At 57.0% G+C, this 11,788-nt stretch overlaps 1 protein-coding gene across 2 annotated transcripts; it reads right to left on the bottom strand.

Moving 5' to 3' along the window:
- Positions 1-185: 185 nt before the first annotated feature.
- On the bottom strand, positions 186-11,770 carry pcif1 (phosphorylated CTD interacting factor 1). 2 transcript variants are annotated; one of them, XM_086040531.1, is made up of 16 exons: positions 11,604-11,770; positions 9,265-9,420; positions 8,817-8,941; positions 8,150-8,275; positions 7,946-8,085; positions 6,483-6,637; positions 5,663-5,810; positions 5,461-5,544; positions 5,283-5,382; positions 4,759-4,918; positions 4,233-4,429; positions 3,795-3,881; positions 3,543-3,727; positions 3,374-3,467; positions 2,432-2,607; positions 186-1,845 (listed from the first exon to the last, which is right to left on the bottom strand). In XM_086040531.1, exons 2-16 carry the CDS (start codon positions 9,386-9,388, stop codon positions 1,524-1,526), a joined length of 2,223 nt encoding a protein of 740 aa, XP_085896657.1. In that variant the 5' UTR covers positions 9,389-9,420; positions 11,604-11,770; the 3' UTR covers positions 186-1,523. The 2 variants fall into 2 exon arrangements, with proteins under 2 accessions (XP_085896657.1, XP_085896658.1); XM_086040532.1 differs by lacking the exon at positions 11,604-11,770 and adding an exon at positions 9,523-11,591.
- Between the last annotated feature and the right edge of the window lie 18 nt (positions 11,771-11,788).

The raw sequence follows: 11,788 nt of genomic DNA on the forward strand, positions 1-11,788 counted from the left end.
TTTCATAAATAATTTGAATTTTGCATCAAATTCATACTCATTCAGCGCCTGCAGGCATTACGCACACACACACATCTGGGATTGAATGCATTGTTAAAAGATGGGTCCATCCATTTCCTACACTATCGTTTTAATTCCAAAGTGGAAGCGAAGTCATTTGATGGCTGAAAGGAAGACAGGTGGCAAAGGATGGAATATAACTTTACTGAGAGTCAAACTGCATTCTCCCCGTAGCGCATTTATGTACATTTTCCTCCAGTCCCAATTTGCTATTTACAAGGGCGCGTCTCCTTGTTGCGCTCTGCCAGGCCGGCGGGGCCAAGAAAGAGAAAGACAACAGGTAGCTGATTGGCCTCAGTTTGAATTACAAAAAACACACAAGATGATTGAAAAGCTCACAACACAAATGGCCACGTGCGACTTTTTCTTCGTTTCTTGTGAAAACTCGTAAAAAATCTAGATGTCATTGGAGAAATCGTTCATCTTTTTTTACATGTGGAAAAAAGTCTGTCGTCCAATTTTAGCAAAAAAACAAAACAAAACACGAAAAGCAAACAAAAAAGGGGGGAAAAAACACACAATCCTTGCAGGAATTGGCAGGGGAAAGCCGCAAGGGGGCGGTATAGAGAGCAAGTCAACTGGATGACGTTTTAGCACCTCGTTCAGTTTGTCCTCGTGACAAGAAAACTGCACGAAGCACGACTGCTGCGTGAGGCCTTCACCAAAAACAAAGAAACTAAACTTGCTGGATTGACTTCAGCAGACGCAGACACACGCACGCGCGCGCGCGCGCGCGCGCACGCACACACACACACGCACACACTTTGTACGTTTACAATATATAGACTTTCTTCTTCTTAATAACACTTTGGTTTAGTTTGGAACAAACTATTGTAAACTTTATGGTACAGAGACGACGATGACTAAAAAGCATCCAATGAGCGTCACCCGGACTGTACATCATTTACAGGGAGAGGGGACGCTGGCGTTTTGTGCCACGTCACGTCCAGGCTAGCGATGAGTTCTTTTGAAATGAGCCTGGCTCGCCGTCGCCACGCCGACCTCAGGCAGTCGGCCCGTTTGTGGAAAATGTCCAAATAAGCAAACGAGTGTGCTGCTACCGTGTCACCGCGTGGCCCCTTTCGCACCGTGAGAGCGTCGCACGCGGCCGTTGCGGATTCTCGCATTCGGACGTCGGTGACTGCTGAGTTGCTTTGAGAGACGTGCGTGTCGGGTGTTTAACTTCACGCTGGCCCGTCGGCGGCGTTAACAGCAAAGTGGAATTTTATTTGCCCGATTCATTTGTCTCCGTGTCGGTGGGTGCGCGAAAGGGGGGTGGGGGCGGGCGGGACGCCGGATGGGCTTCAAAATCAAATTGGCCGGCTGACTCAAGTGAAAGAAAGAAAAAAGAAAACGATAGCTGCCTTGTCGACCAACCCCCGAGCGGCCCGGCGTGACATCACGAGCCTTTATTGCTGCGAATCAGCACGCGGGGCGGCGCACGCTCCGCTCCGCGTGCAACTTTACACGGCGGCCATCTTGTCCTGCGGACTGCCGCCGCCGTTGTTGTTCTTGTCATGGCCAGCGGGTGAGACGAGCGCGCCGGTCGTCCTGTCGCCGGTCTTGTTGAGGGCGGAGGAGTCGCGCTCGGCCGGCGGCGGCGGCGGCGGGTGGGCGGGGCCCGGGGAGGCCAGCGGGGGAGCGGCGGGGGCGGAGCGCGAGGGCCGGTAGGACGCCGTCAGTTCGGCCAGTCGCTCCGGCGTGGGAGCCCACTTGGCGAAGCCCGCCGCGTTCTGGAGGAACAGCACCGCCGTGCCGTGGACCGCCCGGTAGTACATCTCCTCCCTATGCACGCACACAAGCACACTTGATTCACATCCAACTTCACGCCATCCCTCCGCGGCAAATTTGGTCACAGTTTTGATTTGTAGGCTTTGCGCGTTTATTTCCAACAGCAGGTCCGCCGTAAGCAACGTTCCTAAAGGAGGGGGCGGGGCGCGGCGACAAAAGGCCCGTCATAAAACCCTGCCGCGCCCGTGTCGCTGTTGCCAAGTTGCTCGCGCCAGACAGCCAGGCGGTCCTCGGCGCCTCGCGGCCCATGGGGGTCTTTCGGCTGGGTGACCCCAGCCAGGGCTCTTTTTTCAACCTTCCTTACCCTCCTTCTTCTTCTTCTTCTTCTAAGTCTCAGCGGTGAGCCCGACCGGAGCGCTTGAGCCCTTTCGGCCCCAAAATGCCCTTCTCGGCCATTTTGGTCCAAAAATCAGAGCTGGCCTGATTTGGAAGTTGAATTCTGAACGATCGACATCATTTGGGACAGTCGTGTAAACCGGCAGCATATTTTGGACGCGTTTGGCAGACCTGGAAACGGATGGCGGCATCCAATTGCATACTTGCGCGCGGCGAGCAAAGACGTTCGCTTGCGCTCGGGCACCTCTTGCAGAGGTGCTGACTTCCGGATCGGTACTCGTGTTCGTAGGCGGGCACGCTCATCTGGTGGCGCAGGAAGCGGCTGGCCTCCATGCGGCCCAGGGCCGGCGTCACGGGGTCTCGCCACTCGGGGACGAAGACGATGAAGGACAGCGGCTCGCTGGACTGCTCCAGAAGGTCCTGGGGGGTGCACACGCGCACGTCATTGGCGGCGCGCCTCGACCGAAGCCGCCGCCCGCCCGCCCACGCGTCGCTCCGACGTGACAAGCGCATGTGCTAAAGGCAAAAGCCGCCGGCCGCAGCCTTGAGGTAGGAGCCGCACCTGTTCCGTGAGCATGCTTTGAAACACTTGCAACTCAAATCGAGCTACAAAGATCGACCGACATCTATACTGTAACGGATTATCAAATGAATCGATAAGCGTCGTTGGTCATCGATGGACGGTTTTGATTTCAAACGACGCTCCCGATTGGAACTTGTCCCCATTTCTGTCGTCCTCCATGTGAGCGGACTTAAAGGAAGAAAACCTTGGCACAGTCATCGTCAACTTTTTTTCCGGACATCTTACGGACCAAAGCAGTGAGTGGAACACATGACAGTCAAAGAAGTGGCCACGACTATTTCTTTGTCCCTAACCGCCGTCAGTACGTCCAAAGTGCTTTCTTTTGGGGCTTTCTCTTTACAGGTTTTCATACGACGCCGTGCCGTGACATTTGTTTTTCTATCGGCCATATATTTGTTCTGTGCCGCTCGCGTGTTGGGCAGCATCCAAAGTCCACGCAAAACAAAAGGCGCCTTTCAACTTACGACGCGGCTCCTACTTTGTCAAGACTAATCGGCGTTTGACAGGCCGTAGCCGTCCTCTCGGGGGAAACGGGCTACGTGGCAGAATTTGAATTGACCCATTGCGCTCGGGCGGCGGTTGGCGGTCGCTCATCAAAGTCACCTCAAAGTGCGTCACCATGGCGTCCATCAGCTCTTCGCAGAACGGCGGGTTGGCTTCAAACGAGCCGCTGAAGGGACGGAAGGACAGGAAGGGCCTGCAAAGGCGCACGCGGTTAGTTTGGTCGGGCGCGCGGGCCGCTCCGCCCGCGGCGCGCGCGCGCGCGTCTCACCCTCGGGATCCAAAGTAGCAGTCGGTGTCGGGGAAGGCGGAGCAGAACTGCTTGTAGTAGCAGTTGAGCGGCGAGGCGAAACACTCGAAGGAAACGGCAAACTGCCGATTCAAAGCCTCAAAGACGGCCACCGGCAGCGCCCCCTGCAGGCCCGTGCCCTCGTTGGCGCTGCTGCCGAACATCACCTGCGCCATCCAATCAATCACGCGTCAGAACAGAGGCGCCGGCGAGTTTGATGGGCGGGCAGCTGACCTGGTAGCGCTTGAGCAGGCACCAAACCCTCGACAGGAACTTTTCAAAGCGAGAGTCGTCGATGCAGCTGTACCTGTAGAGCAGCTCCTACGCACGCAGGCACGCACGCACGCACGCACGCACACGGCAGTTGTCATACAGGGCTGCAACTAACCGTAACGGATTCATTTGCAGAATTTGAATTGCAGACAAAGAAGATTTCATTTGCATCCCTTCATTCCAAGGCAGGATATGGTTTCTGATGAATCGATGACGGTCGTAACATCCGACACAAAGCGCTCACGACCCAAAGCGGGACACATTTGCCGCCGACAGTGGGTTCGAGTCGAGCAATCCGACGATTGACGGAATATCAAAATAGTTGCCGATTAACTCGCATGAAGGGCGGCAAATTTGGAGCGAAGGACTCGAGAGGACTTGGGACTTTCGGCCACTGACCAGCTTGCTGAAGTGTCCCCTGTTGACTTTGACCATCTCCCCTCGGAAGCGCAGGCAGGCCACGTCGTTCTCAAAGTGAAGCTCCACGCGCGGGAGCGGCGGCGACGGCTGCGCCAAACGCAGCGGGTAGCAGTAGACCAGGCGGGACGCCGACGACGACGACGCCGGCGGCGGCGGCGAGGACGACGCCGACGCATCTGAACACACGACGCAATCTTATGCGCCGACGGTGGGCTCGATCCAAACAAAGCAAAGCTTTTGTTTGCAACCCAAAACAAAACCAGTGGCCCGTCGTGCGTAAAACGCGGCACGCCTTCAAGCGGCGCGAGGACAAACCCACGTGGCGGCGCTGGCGCTGGCGCTGGCGCTTTTGGAGCAAGATAAGAGCTCGGCCGTCGCTCCGGTCAGAGGCAAAGTGGGCCTCCGGCGTTCGCGCCAGCATTAGCATCCAGCTTTGCTCCGTTTGCAGGATTGGCAAGCATCGGCGCCGCGGCATGCGTGGTTTTGGCCAGACGCTCCGGCGTACCTGCGGGCGGGTCTTGCAGCAGGCCCAGGTGCGTGTGCCGAAGGCGTCTGCAGTACTCGGACGACAGCTGGTAGATCTTGGAGCAGATGCCCTCCACCGAGTCTTTGGCCACGGCCGTCACGTGCGGGCCGCACTGCTGCCGGAGGTGCTCCAGGCGGTCCTGCGGGTGGGCCGCCACACTCGTCAAGGAGCGCCTTACCACTTCAAGCGACATCGCTCGCAAGCGCGCCGGCTGCTCGGTGAAAACGCAAAGTCGGAGAAAGGGCGTCGGGCAGAAATCCCCCCGCTATGACATCGGCGGGGACGGCGAGCCATTTGCAGGACTTTGGATGGGTCCGAACAGCAGCCGCGCATATCGACTGAGCCGCATTTGGGACCAAATGGAATTGCGGCACGGGCGGTTTTCGGCCCGACAAGAAAGAACGGCAGCGTGAGAAAAGCAGAAAGAGTGCAAAAGCAAAGCGAGAGTCCGAGCGTGAGAAGCGGAAGTGAGAGCAGGGGCAAGAGAAAAAGCGTGCATTTACCATGTAGTCCTCCTTGCTGGCCGAGTGGTCCCTGCGTAACCAGCTCATGGTGTCTTCGGCGTTCCACTTGACCACCTTCCTGCTCTCCGGGCTGGCGTTCCTGCGGCCGAGAGGGTTAGCGCGTTAGCTAGCGCGCGAGTGAGCGCGGCCACCCGCGGGCGGAGGGAGCGTCACGCGCCTGGAGTCGATCATCTTCTTGGCCGCCTCGGCGTATTTGAAGAGAAGCTTGCGGGCCTCCTCCTTGTATTTGATGCGAGACAGCCTGCCGCACAAGACAAAAGGCCCGCCGGGGTCATTGGCCACGCTGGCCACGCTCGTGGCCACGCTGGCCACACTCGTGGCCACGCTGGCCACGGGCGGCGGCGGCGGCGGACAGCAACCTGATGGGGATGTCGTTCATGACCTCTCGGAACATGGACGGCGAGATGACGGGCTCGCAGTCGCTGGGCAACATGGGGTCCGAGCCTTTGTCCAGCACTTTCCTCTCCAGCAGCCAGCGATTGAACGACTCCCGAGGCGGGTCGATGCCTGCCGCGGACACAATCCGCTCGGCTTTCCATCATCTCTTGCCTTCATTCGTGAATCGCGTTTTTGAAAAAACACACCCGAGTTGCAACGCCTTCATTCAATAGCGGGACGTTTTCCACATCTTCCGCAAATTGACATTTGACCTGAAAACTTTGGAAATGACCATCGCTCGCCTTTCCTGGACAACGACAACACGGGAGGACTGCCTGGACCATTACAAGTGAAAGCCAAAGTTAGCCCAAACTTTTTTTTTTTTTTTTTTTTAATACGTTCCATGCAGGCCCACTCGTCGAAAGTCGGCATTCGGATTAATACCGCCTGTCTGGAATATGAGTTGAGCGGCAAAAGGCAGCCGTTTTTAGCCATCTGAGGGGGCGGCCATGTTGTCACTTCTGTCGACCGAAGGTGACAGCGACCGATCGCGGCTCGGCTTCAGAAAACAGCTGAGCCGCGATTGGTCGTTACCTGAGCAGTTGTGATGTCATTTTCAGTCGACTCCAGAAACTCCCATTTCATATGAATCGCATTGCTTTGTTTCAACTAGTGGGCCTGCGTAGGCCTCACATATCCTTGAAAAAAAACATGCTTGGGTTGCCCTTGAAACAAGGACCGCCAACGATGAGTCCATCAAGCCAATTGTCACACGACCGGCCGAAGATGGCGGGCGCTCACCTTCTCTCTGGTGGCAGAGCTCATGGTAGTGCTGCCTGAGTTTGGTGACCAGCTGAGCTCTCTGCAGCTCAATCTCCGGGTGGGGGGGCAGGTGCTTGGCGGGGGGGTGCTCTCTGATGACGGCGTTGGTCTGGATGTCCAGATCCCAGTAGACGCTGCACCGACAACAAAAAGGAGGTCACGCACGCACGCACGCACGCACGCACGCAGCCGGCCGACATGCCCGAGAGTCCCGACGATGGCGAGCGACGTTGAAAGCCAATCGTCCTCGGATCTTTTTCTCGAGTTTGGGAATGTTGCAGCGCAGCTACTCGAGTACTGGCCCAAACCTGGAAGCGATACCGCCACCGCTACTTTTGAGACATCCCGTCATTGGAAGGAAACCTTGAGCCTTGTCTAGTTGCGACAAAAGGCTTGTGCCGGCCGGCCGCTCTGCAAGTCGAGTCCAAAATCAAACGCGACTCAGTCGCCAACGGGCGGGTACACACGCGCGAGCGGTTGCCCGGACTGCATTCAGCGCGATGTGGAAACGGCGTCCCGCCACGCCTGCCGTCCCGGAACCTTCCGGCGGCCCCGCCAGCGTTGGCGCGCGCGCTTGACGTTTCAGGAGGAACCTGGCTTCGTTTGACCTTTGCCGAACTTGGGCCGAACCTTCCGGCCGAATCGGCTTGACCCGGAAATTGCCCCGGAGGCCAGGCGGGCAGCGACGAGTGAGTCTGGAGGTGCCCGAGGCGCACATGCTCCCTCTAGTGGTAAGACACACAACGAGCGGCCGGTCTCGTCCGGTCTCGTCCGCTTCCGCCGGACCGGCTTGAACGTTGGCCTTCAATCCAGTAGCGTTTGACCTTGGACGACGCCCATTGAGGTGCCGTTTGTCTTTTGAACGCAATCACTTTTGACCTCCATTGGAGCGCAGCGCAGCGTGCCGATTGTTGGCTGGCTCACGAGAAGACGAATCAAAGCTCTGCCGTGTTTTCAGTGCCGCAAAGTGTGTTCTCCGAACAAGTTTTGTTTCTTTTTATTCCTGTGTCAACACTGCACGACTTCCTTTCTAATTCCTAGAAATGTTTTCCTTAAAATGATCAGTTTGCTAAGCATTTGAAAATGGTTTTCGCCTAAAATTACGACGGGCAACTTTTCAAGCAATTTGAACGTTTCATTCGCCTTTAAATGACAACTTTTTTTTTTTTCCTTTGCTATATCATTCCTGCAAAGTGACACCATTTCTTTTTTTCTTGTATTTGGACTTTTTTTTCTCCCAAATGACAAATTGTAATGAGATTATTTTTTCTCTGGTTGTAAAATGTTTAGCAATTTTTTGTAGGATTCAGTTGTTGCGTTCGCCCCCCTCGTCTTTTATTCCCGTCCGTGACGCCGTGTGGTCCTTGGGGCGCTACTGGGAGCAGGAGCCAAGACGTTTTTGGGACGGTAGCGGGTGTGAAAGGTGCGGCATCCCGACTTACACGGCCGGCCTGTAGGGTGCAGGGGCGGGGCCGGGCGCGGCGGGCGCGGCGGCCGGCGCCGCGGCCTGTTTGTCGTCAGGGGCGGCGCTCCAGGGTTTGGCGCCGGGCGTGCTGGGCGAGATGGGCGTGGTGGGCTCGGCCTGAAGGGGACACGCGTGTCCTAAGAGGGCTGGACCGGCCCGCTGCGCCGACGCGCGCGCTTACCTTGGCCCGTTTCAGGCTGTTGGGCCCGGCCGCCTGCTCCTCGGAGCTCCGCCTCTTCCTCTGGCCGTTGCCAAGGTTACCGTCAGCGTCCTCCGCCGGAGCGGCGTTCAGGCCTAAAGGATCCGACTGCGCACAAACACGCACGCACGTACGCACACATTGAACAACAGGTGGACGGATCATCAGCTCACCAACTGCCACACGACTCGGGCGAACAATCTATCGGCTTTTGCGGGTAAGGTAAGAGTAATCGTCCGGAGTTTTGCCAAGTCAATAGCAAGTTAATGGGACTTTTTCAGCACGCGCTCAAGGGCTGCAGGTGGCGCGTCAGAGTGCCCCCGGGCTGGCATTGGCACGTGGCCAGAAAAAGGGGCGGGTCGCGATGGGCGCCACGCCAGCCCCTCAGCACTTTGAGCTCAATTTCAGCTCATCAGGTAGACTAGCCACCAACTTTGCAGCAGCGGCCCGTTTCTCCATACGCGTGGCAGATGGCGCGCACGCCTGCGATTGCAGTGGAGAACGCGCCAAATATTTGCGCTCCAAAGAAAGGAGGAGTCGACCTTGTCGGCACTGCGGCGGTGTTCAGGCGGCGCCTTGGTGTACATTTGGGCTCTCGGCTAGGAAAATGGGCAATATACGGGGCACCGACTGCATATTTGCCACTCACAATGACGTCGTGCTGGCCCAACACCGGCACCTCCCACAGGCTCTGGTTGGTGAACCTGTTGAAGTAGTACGGACGGTTCTCCCGCCGAGACCAACACTTGGACCAGCCCGCCTGGATCAGCTCATCTGCGGGGACACGTGCGGCAGACGGGTGAGACGCGGCAAACCGGAGGCCAGCAAGAGAGCGCCGAGAGACGGGCAGTCAGCTGACGCGACAGACACAGCGGCGAGAGCAGTCGGGCAAAAAGACAGCTGAGAGCGAGACAGGCAGACGGAGGAAAGGCCAAGCCAGACAGACAGACAGACAGACAGACAGACAGACAGCTGAGGCGCAGGGGAGACGGACGGGCCGAGAGCTGACGCCAAGGGACAGACCGGTGAGGGAGACAGGCAGAGGTAAAGACGGGCGAGAGAGAGAGAGAGAGAGAGACGGGCGAGAGCGTGGGCACCTGGCAGCTCGGGCGGTTTGGCGGCCGAAGGCGAGAGAGGCGGGCCGTGCGAGGCGGCAGAGGCGCTGGGAGAATGCACCATGGCCGCCTCCCCCTTCAAGGACGCCTGGCTCTCAGTGGACATCTCGGCTGCTCGTCACAAGCGCATCGATCGACCTGACAAAGACAAGACGGGCAAACTCATCTCCAGGGCGGACAAAGTCAACAAAAGCACAACGACGACGTCTTCGGCAGGCTCCTTCGTGAGTTCGCACGCACCGTCTTGCGATACGAGGCGGCCCACTTCTTTGGAGTTGGGCTCGTCCCGCCACACCGACGGGAGTTTTAGGCCGCCGATTCCCATCAATCAAATAGAGCTGCGCATTTTCCAATTTGACGGCTGCTCCCTTAGCTTTATTTTAATAATCGATTCATCGAGCCGTTATTTTTTGGACTCCTTGAGGAATAGCTATGCAAATCGCCCTCCCTTTCTTATACCAAAAGCGGAGACTCGTGTCCTTCAAATTGACAGAACACAAAAGGAATTCGCTTGCTGGTTCCGTGTGTTACGTGCCCAGTTCAGGAAAGGGGGAGGGGCCGCTACACTGCACACAGGCGGCTCTCCAGTTGGCGGCAAAGTACGAGTTTGGGGGGGGGGGGGGGGGGCGTCGGGGGGCTTTGTGATGGCTAATGAAAGGCATCACTTGTCCACAGAAAACAAACTAATTTTGTCGGGGTGTGCATCCCTCCAATAAAGGACAATTGAAGACAGCGACATTTTCAAGGGGAAGGATTCGATTCCACTCGGTGGGACAACGATTCCATTGCGTGCAGATATTACTTGTGTCATGCTGATTGTTATGTGACAACATTCTCCAAAGCCGCAACTATTCTCGTTGATTTAATTCAAAGAAACAGAAAATCATCCGAAAACTGATTTCCACCTGGCCTGCAACTTTCATAAAAGACGAGTTGAAATGTCTCCGGAGACATGGGAGCGCAATATGATTCAGGGACGGGACATTAAAATTCGGGTCCATCAAAATCCATTTTCCTCTTCTTATCGCTTTGTGTTACACCCCTCCATCTTTGCACATGTAAGTACCCATACATATATATTTTGGGTTACAACTGTGGATGGATTTGGCTTTTTGAAGCCCGACCGGGCAAGTAATGATCAACATTTTTTCGGGCATGGTCCGGATCTGTGTTTTTGCACTGTCAATTTGAAATGTCTGGTATTAGAATCAAGGAGTGGAAATTGAAACATCAGGTTCATTCATTCCATGGGAAAAAAAAAAAGTTATCGTTAGGGACGGCCGTGGCCACGAAAAGCGACGACGGTCCGCTGTCGTCCGCAGCCTGTGCACACATCAAGTAAGTGCATGCAACAAACACAATTGCATGGGTTTGATGATTTGTCTTTTCTTTTGTTGTATTATGATACAGGGACATGTGGAGCACACAAGGGACATTTGTGGGCTCGCGTTCATGTCGAAAGGACGTTGTGGATGTCAAGACGAGTCAAGGCAGGCCAAGAGAAAAGCGCCGTCAGCCGCCAGCTGAGCTCCGGTGGCGGTGGCGGTGGCGGCGGCGGCAGAAGCAGCAGCAACAGCAGCAGCAGCAGCGGCAACAGCAACGGCAACGGCAACGGCAACGGCAACGGCAACGGCAACGGCAACGGCAACGGCAACAGCAACAGCAACAGCAACAGCAACAGCAACAGCAACATCGCCGTCCGCTCGGTCGGAGCGGTTCAGAGCCATCGCACCGGCACCGGAATCGGAATCGGCGCGACGGACGTGCGGATTGGAAAGGCCGAGCGAAAAGCTTCGCTCGATTGTTGTTTTTCTTGGTCAGCCACAGAAAGGAGCGCTATGGTTACACGCATGCGCAGTGCGGCGCTCGTCGCCAAACAAGGAGGAGGAGGAGAACGATGTGAAGGAGGGAAACCAGCCAAGCAGCCAAACAGGCGACGGCGGGGAGGGCGACAAAAGGCGACCGCCCGTCCGGATCTCCCATTCTCCGCCCGCCGAACGGGACATGCGGAACGGAACGGAACGGAACGGAACGGAACGGAACAGATCGGAGCGGAGCTAGTCGGGTCTGGTTAGCTCGGGCCGCCCCGGGCCGGCCGACATCTTGTCCGTCAGCAACCGCTGCCGTTTGGGCGCCACTTGTGCTCAGACAAGATGGCGGACACGCCCCTGCCACAGCGCAGGGCGCCGTGCGTGCTTTTCGAGCTTTTGCTGGCCACTGGGCCGCCGCGCGAGCCCCTTGCTGTGGCTCATTTCAAAGCCGCAAGCTTCCGACGCGCTCTGGTGGCGCTGGAGCGGCTCTAGCGCGCCGCCTCGCCTTACCTGGACTCTTTGAACGGCTTCGACTCGCGGGCTCTGCCTGTCGAGTTTGGGTCCTCCGCTGCGCTCCCTCCCCGCCAGCTCAGACATCTTTACAGGGGAGAGGAAAGAGCGACTGCGCATGCGCGCGCATTGACACGCTTCCGGGTTTGGCCTGTCACGCCCCGGCCGCCATGTCGAGCCGGTCG

The sequence above is a fragment of the Filicampus tigris genome, chromosome 9, assembly GCF_054856515.1.
Source record: "Filicampus tigris isolate MCC_2025a chromosome 9, RoL_Ftig_1.0, whole genome shotgun sequence".
In the NCBI taxonomy this organism is placed as follows: domain Eukaryota; kingdom Metazoa; phylum Chordata; class Actinopteri; order Syngnathiformes; family Syngnathidae; genus Filicampus; species Filicampus tigris.

Coding starts and splice junctions, on each gene's coding strand:
- pcif1 (XM_086040531.1), bottom strand. CDS start 9,388: ATGTCCACTGAGAGCCAGGCGTCCTTGAAGGGGGAGGCGGCCATGGTG. Junction 5,383..5,460: donor AAGAAGATGATCGACTCCAG/GCGCGTGACGCT, acceptor TCTCGGCCGCAG/GAACGCCAGCCCGGAGAGCA. Junction 4,919..5,282: donor CCAGCAAGGAGGACTACATG/GTAAATGCACGC, acceptor GCCCACCCGCAG/GACCGCCTGGAGCACCTCCG.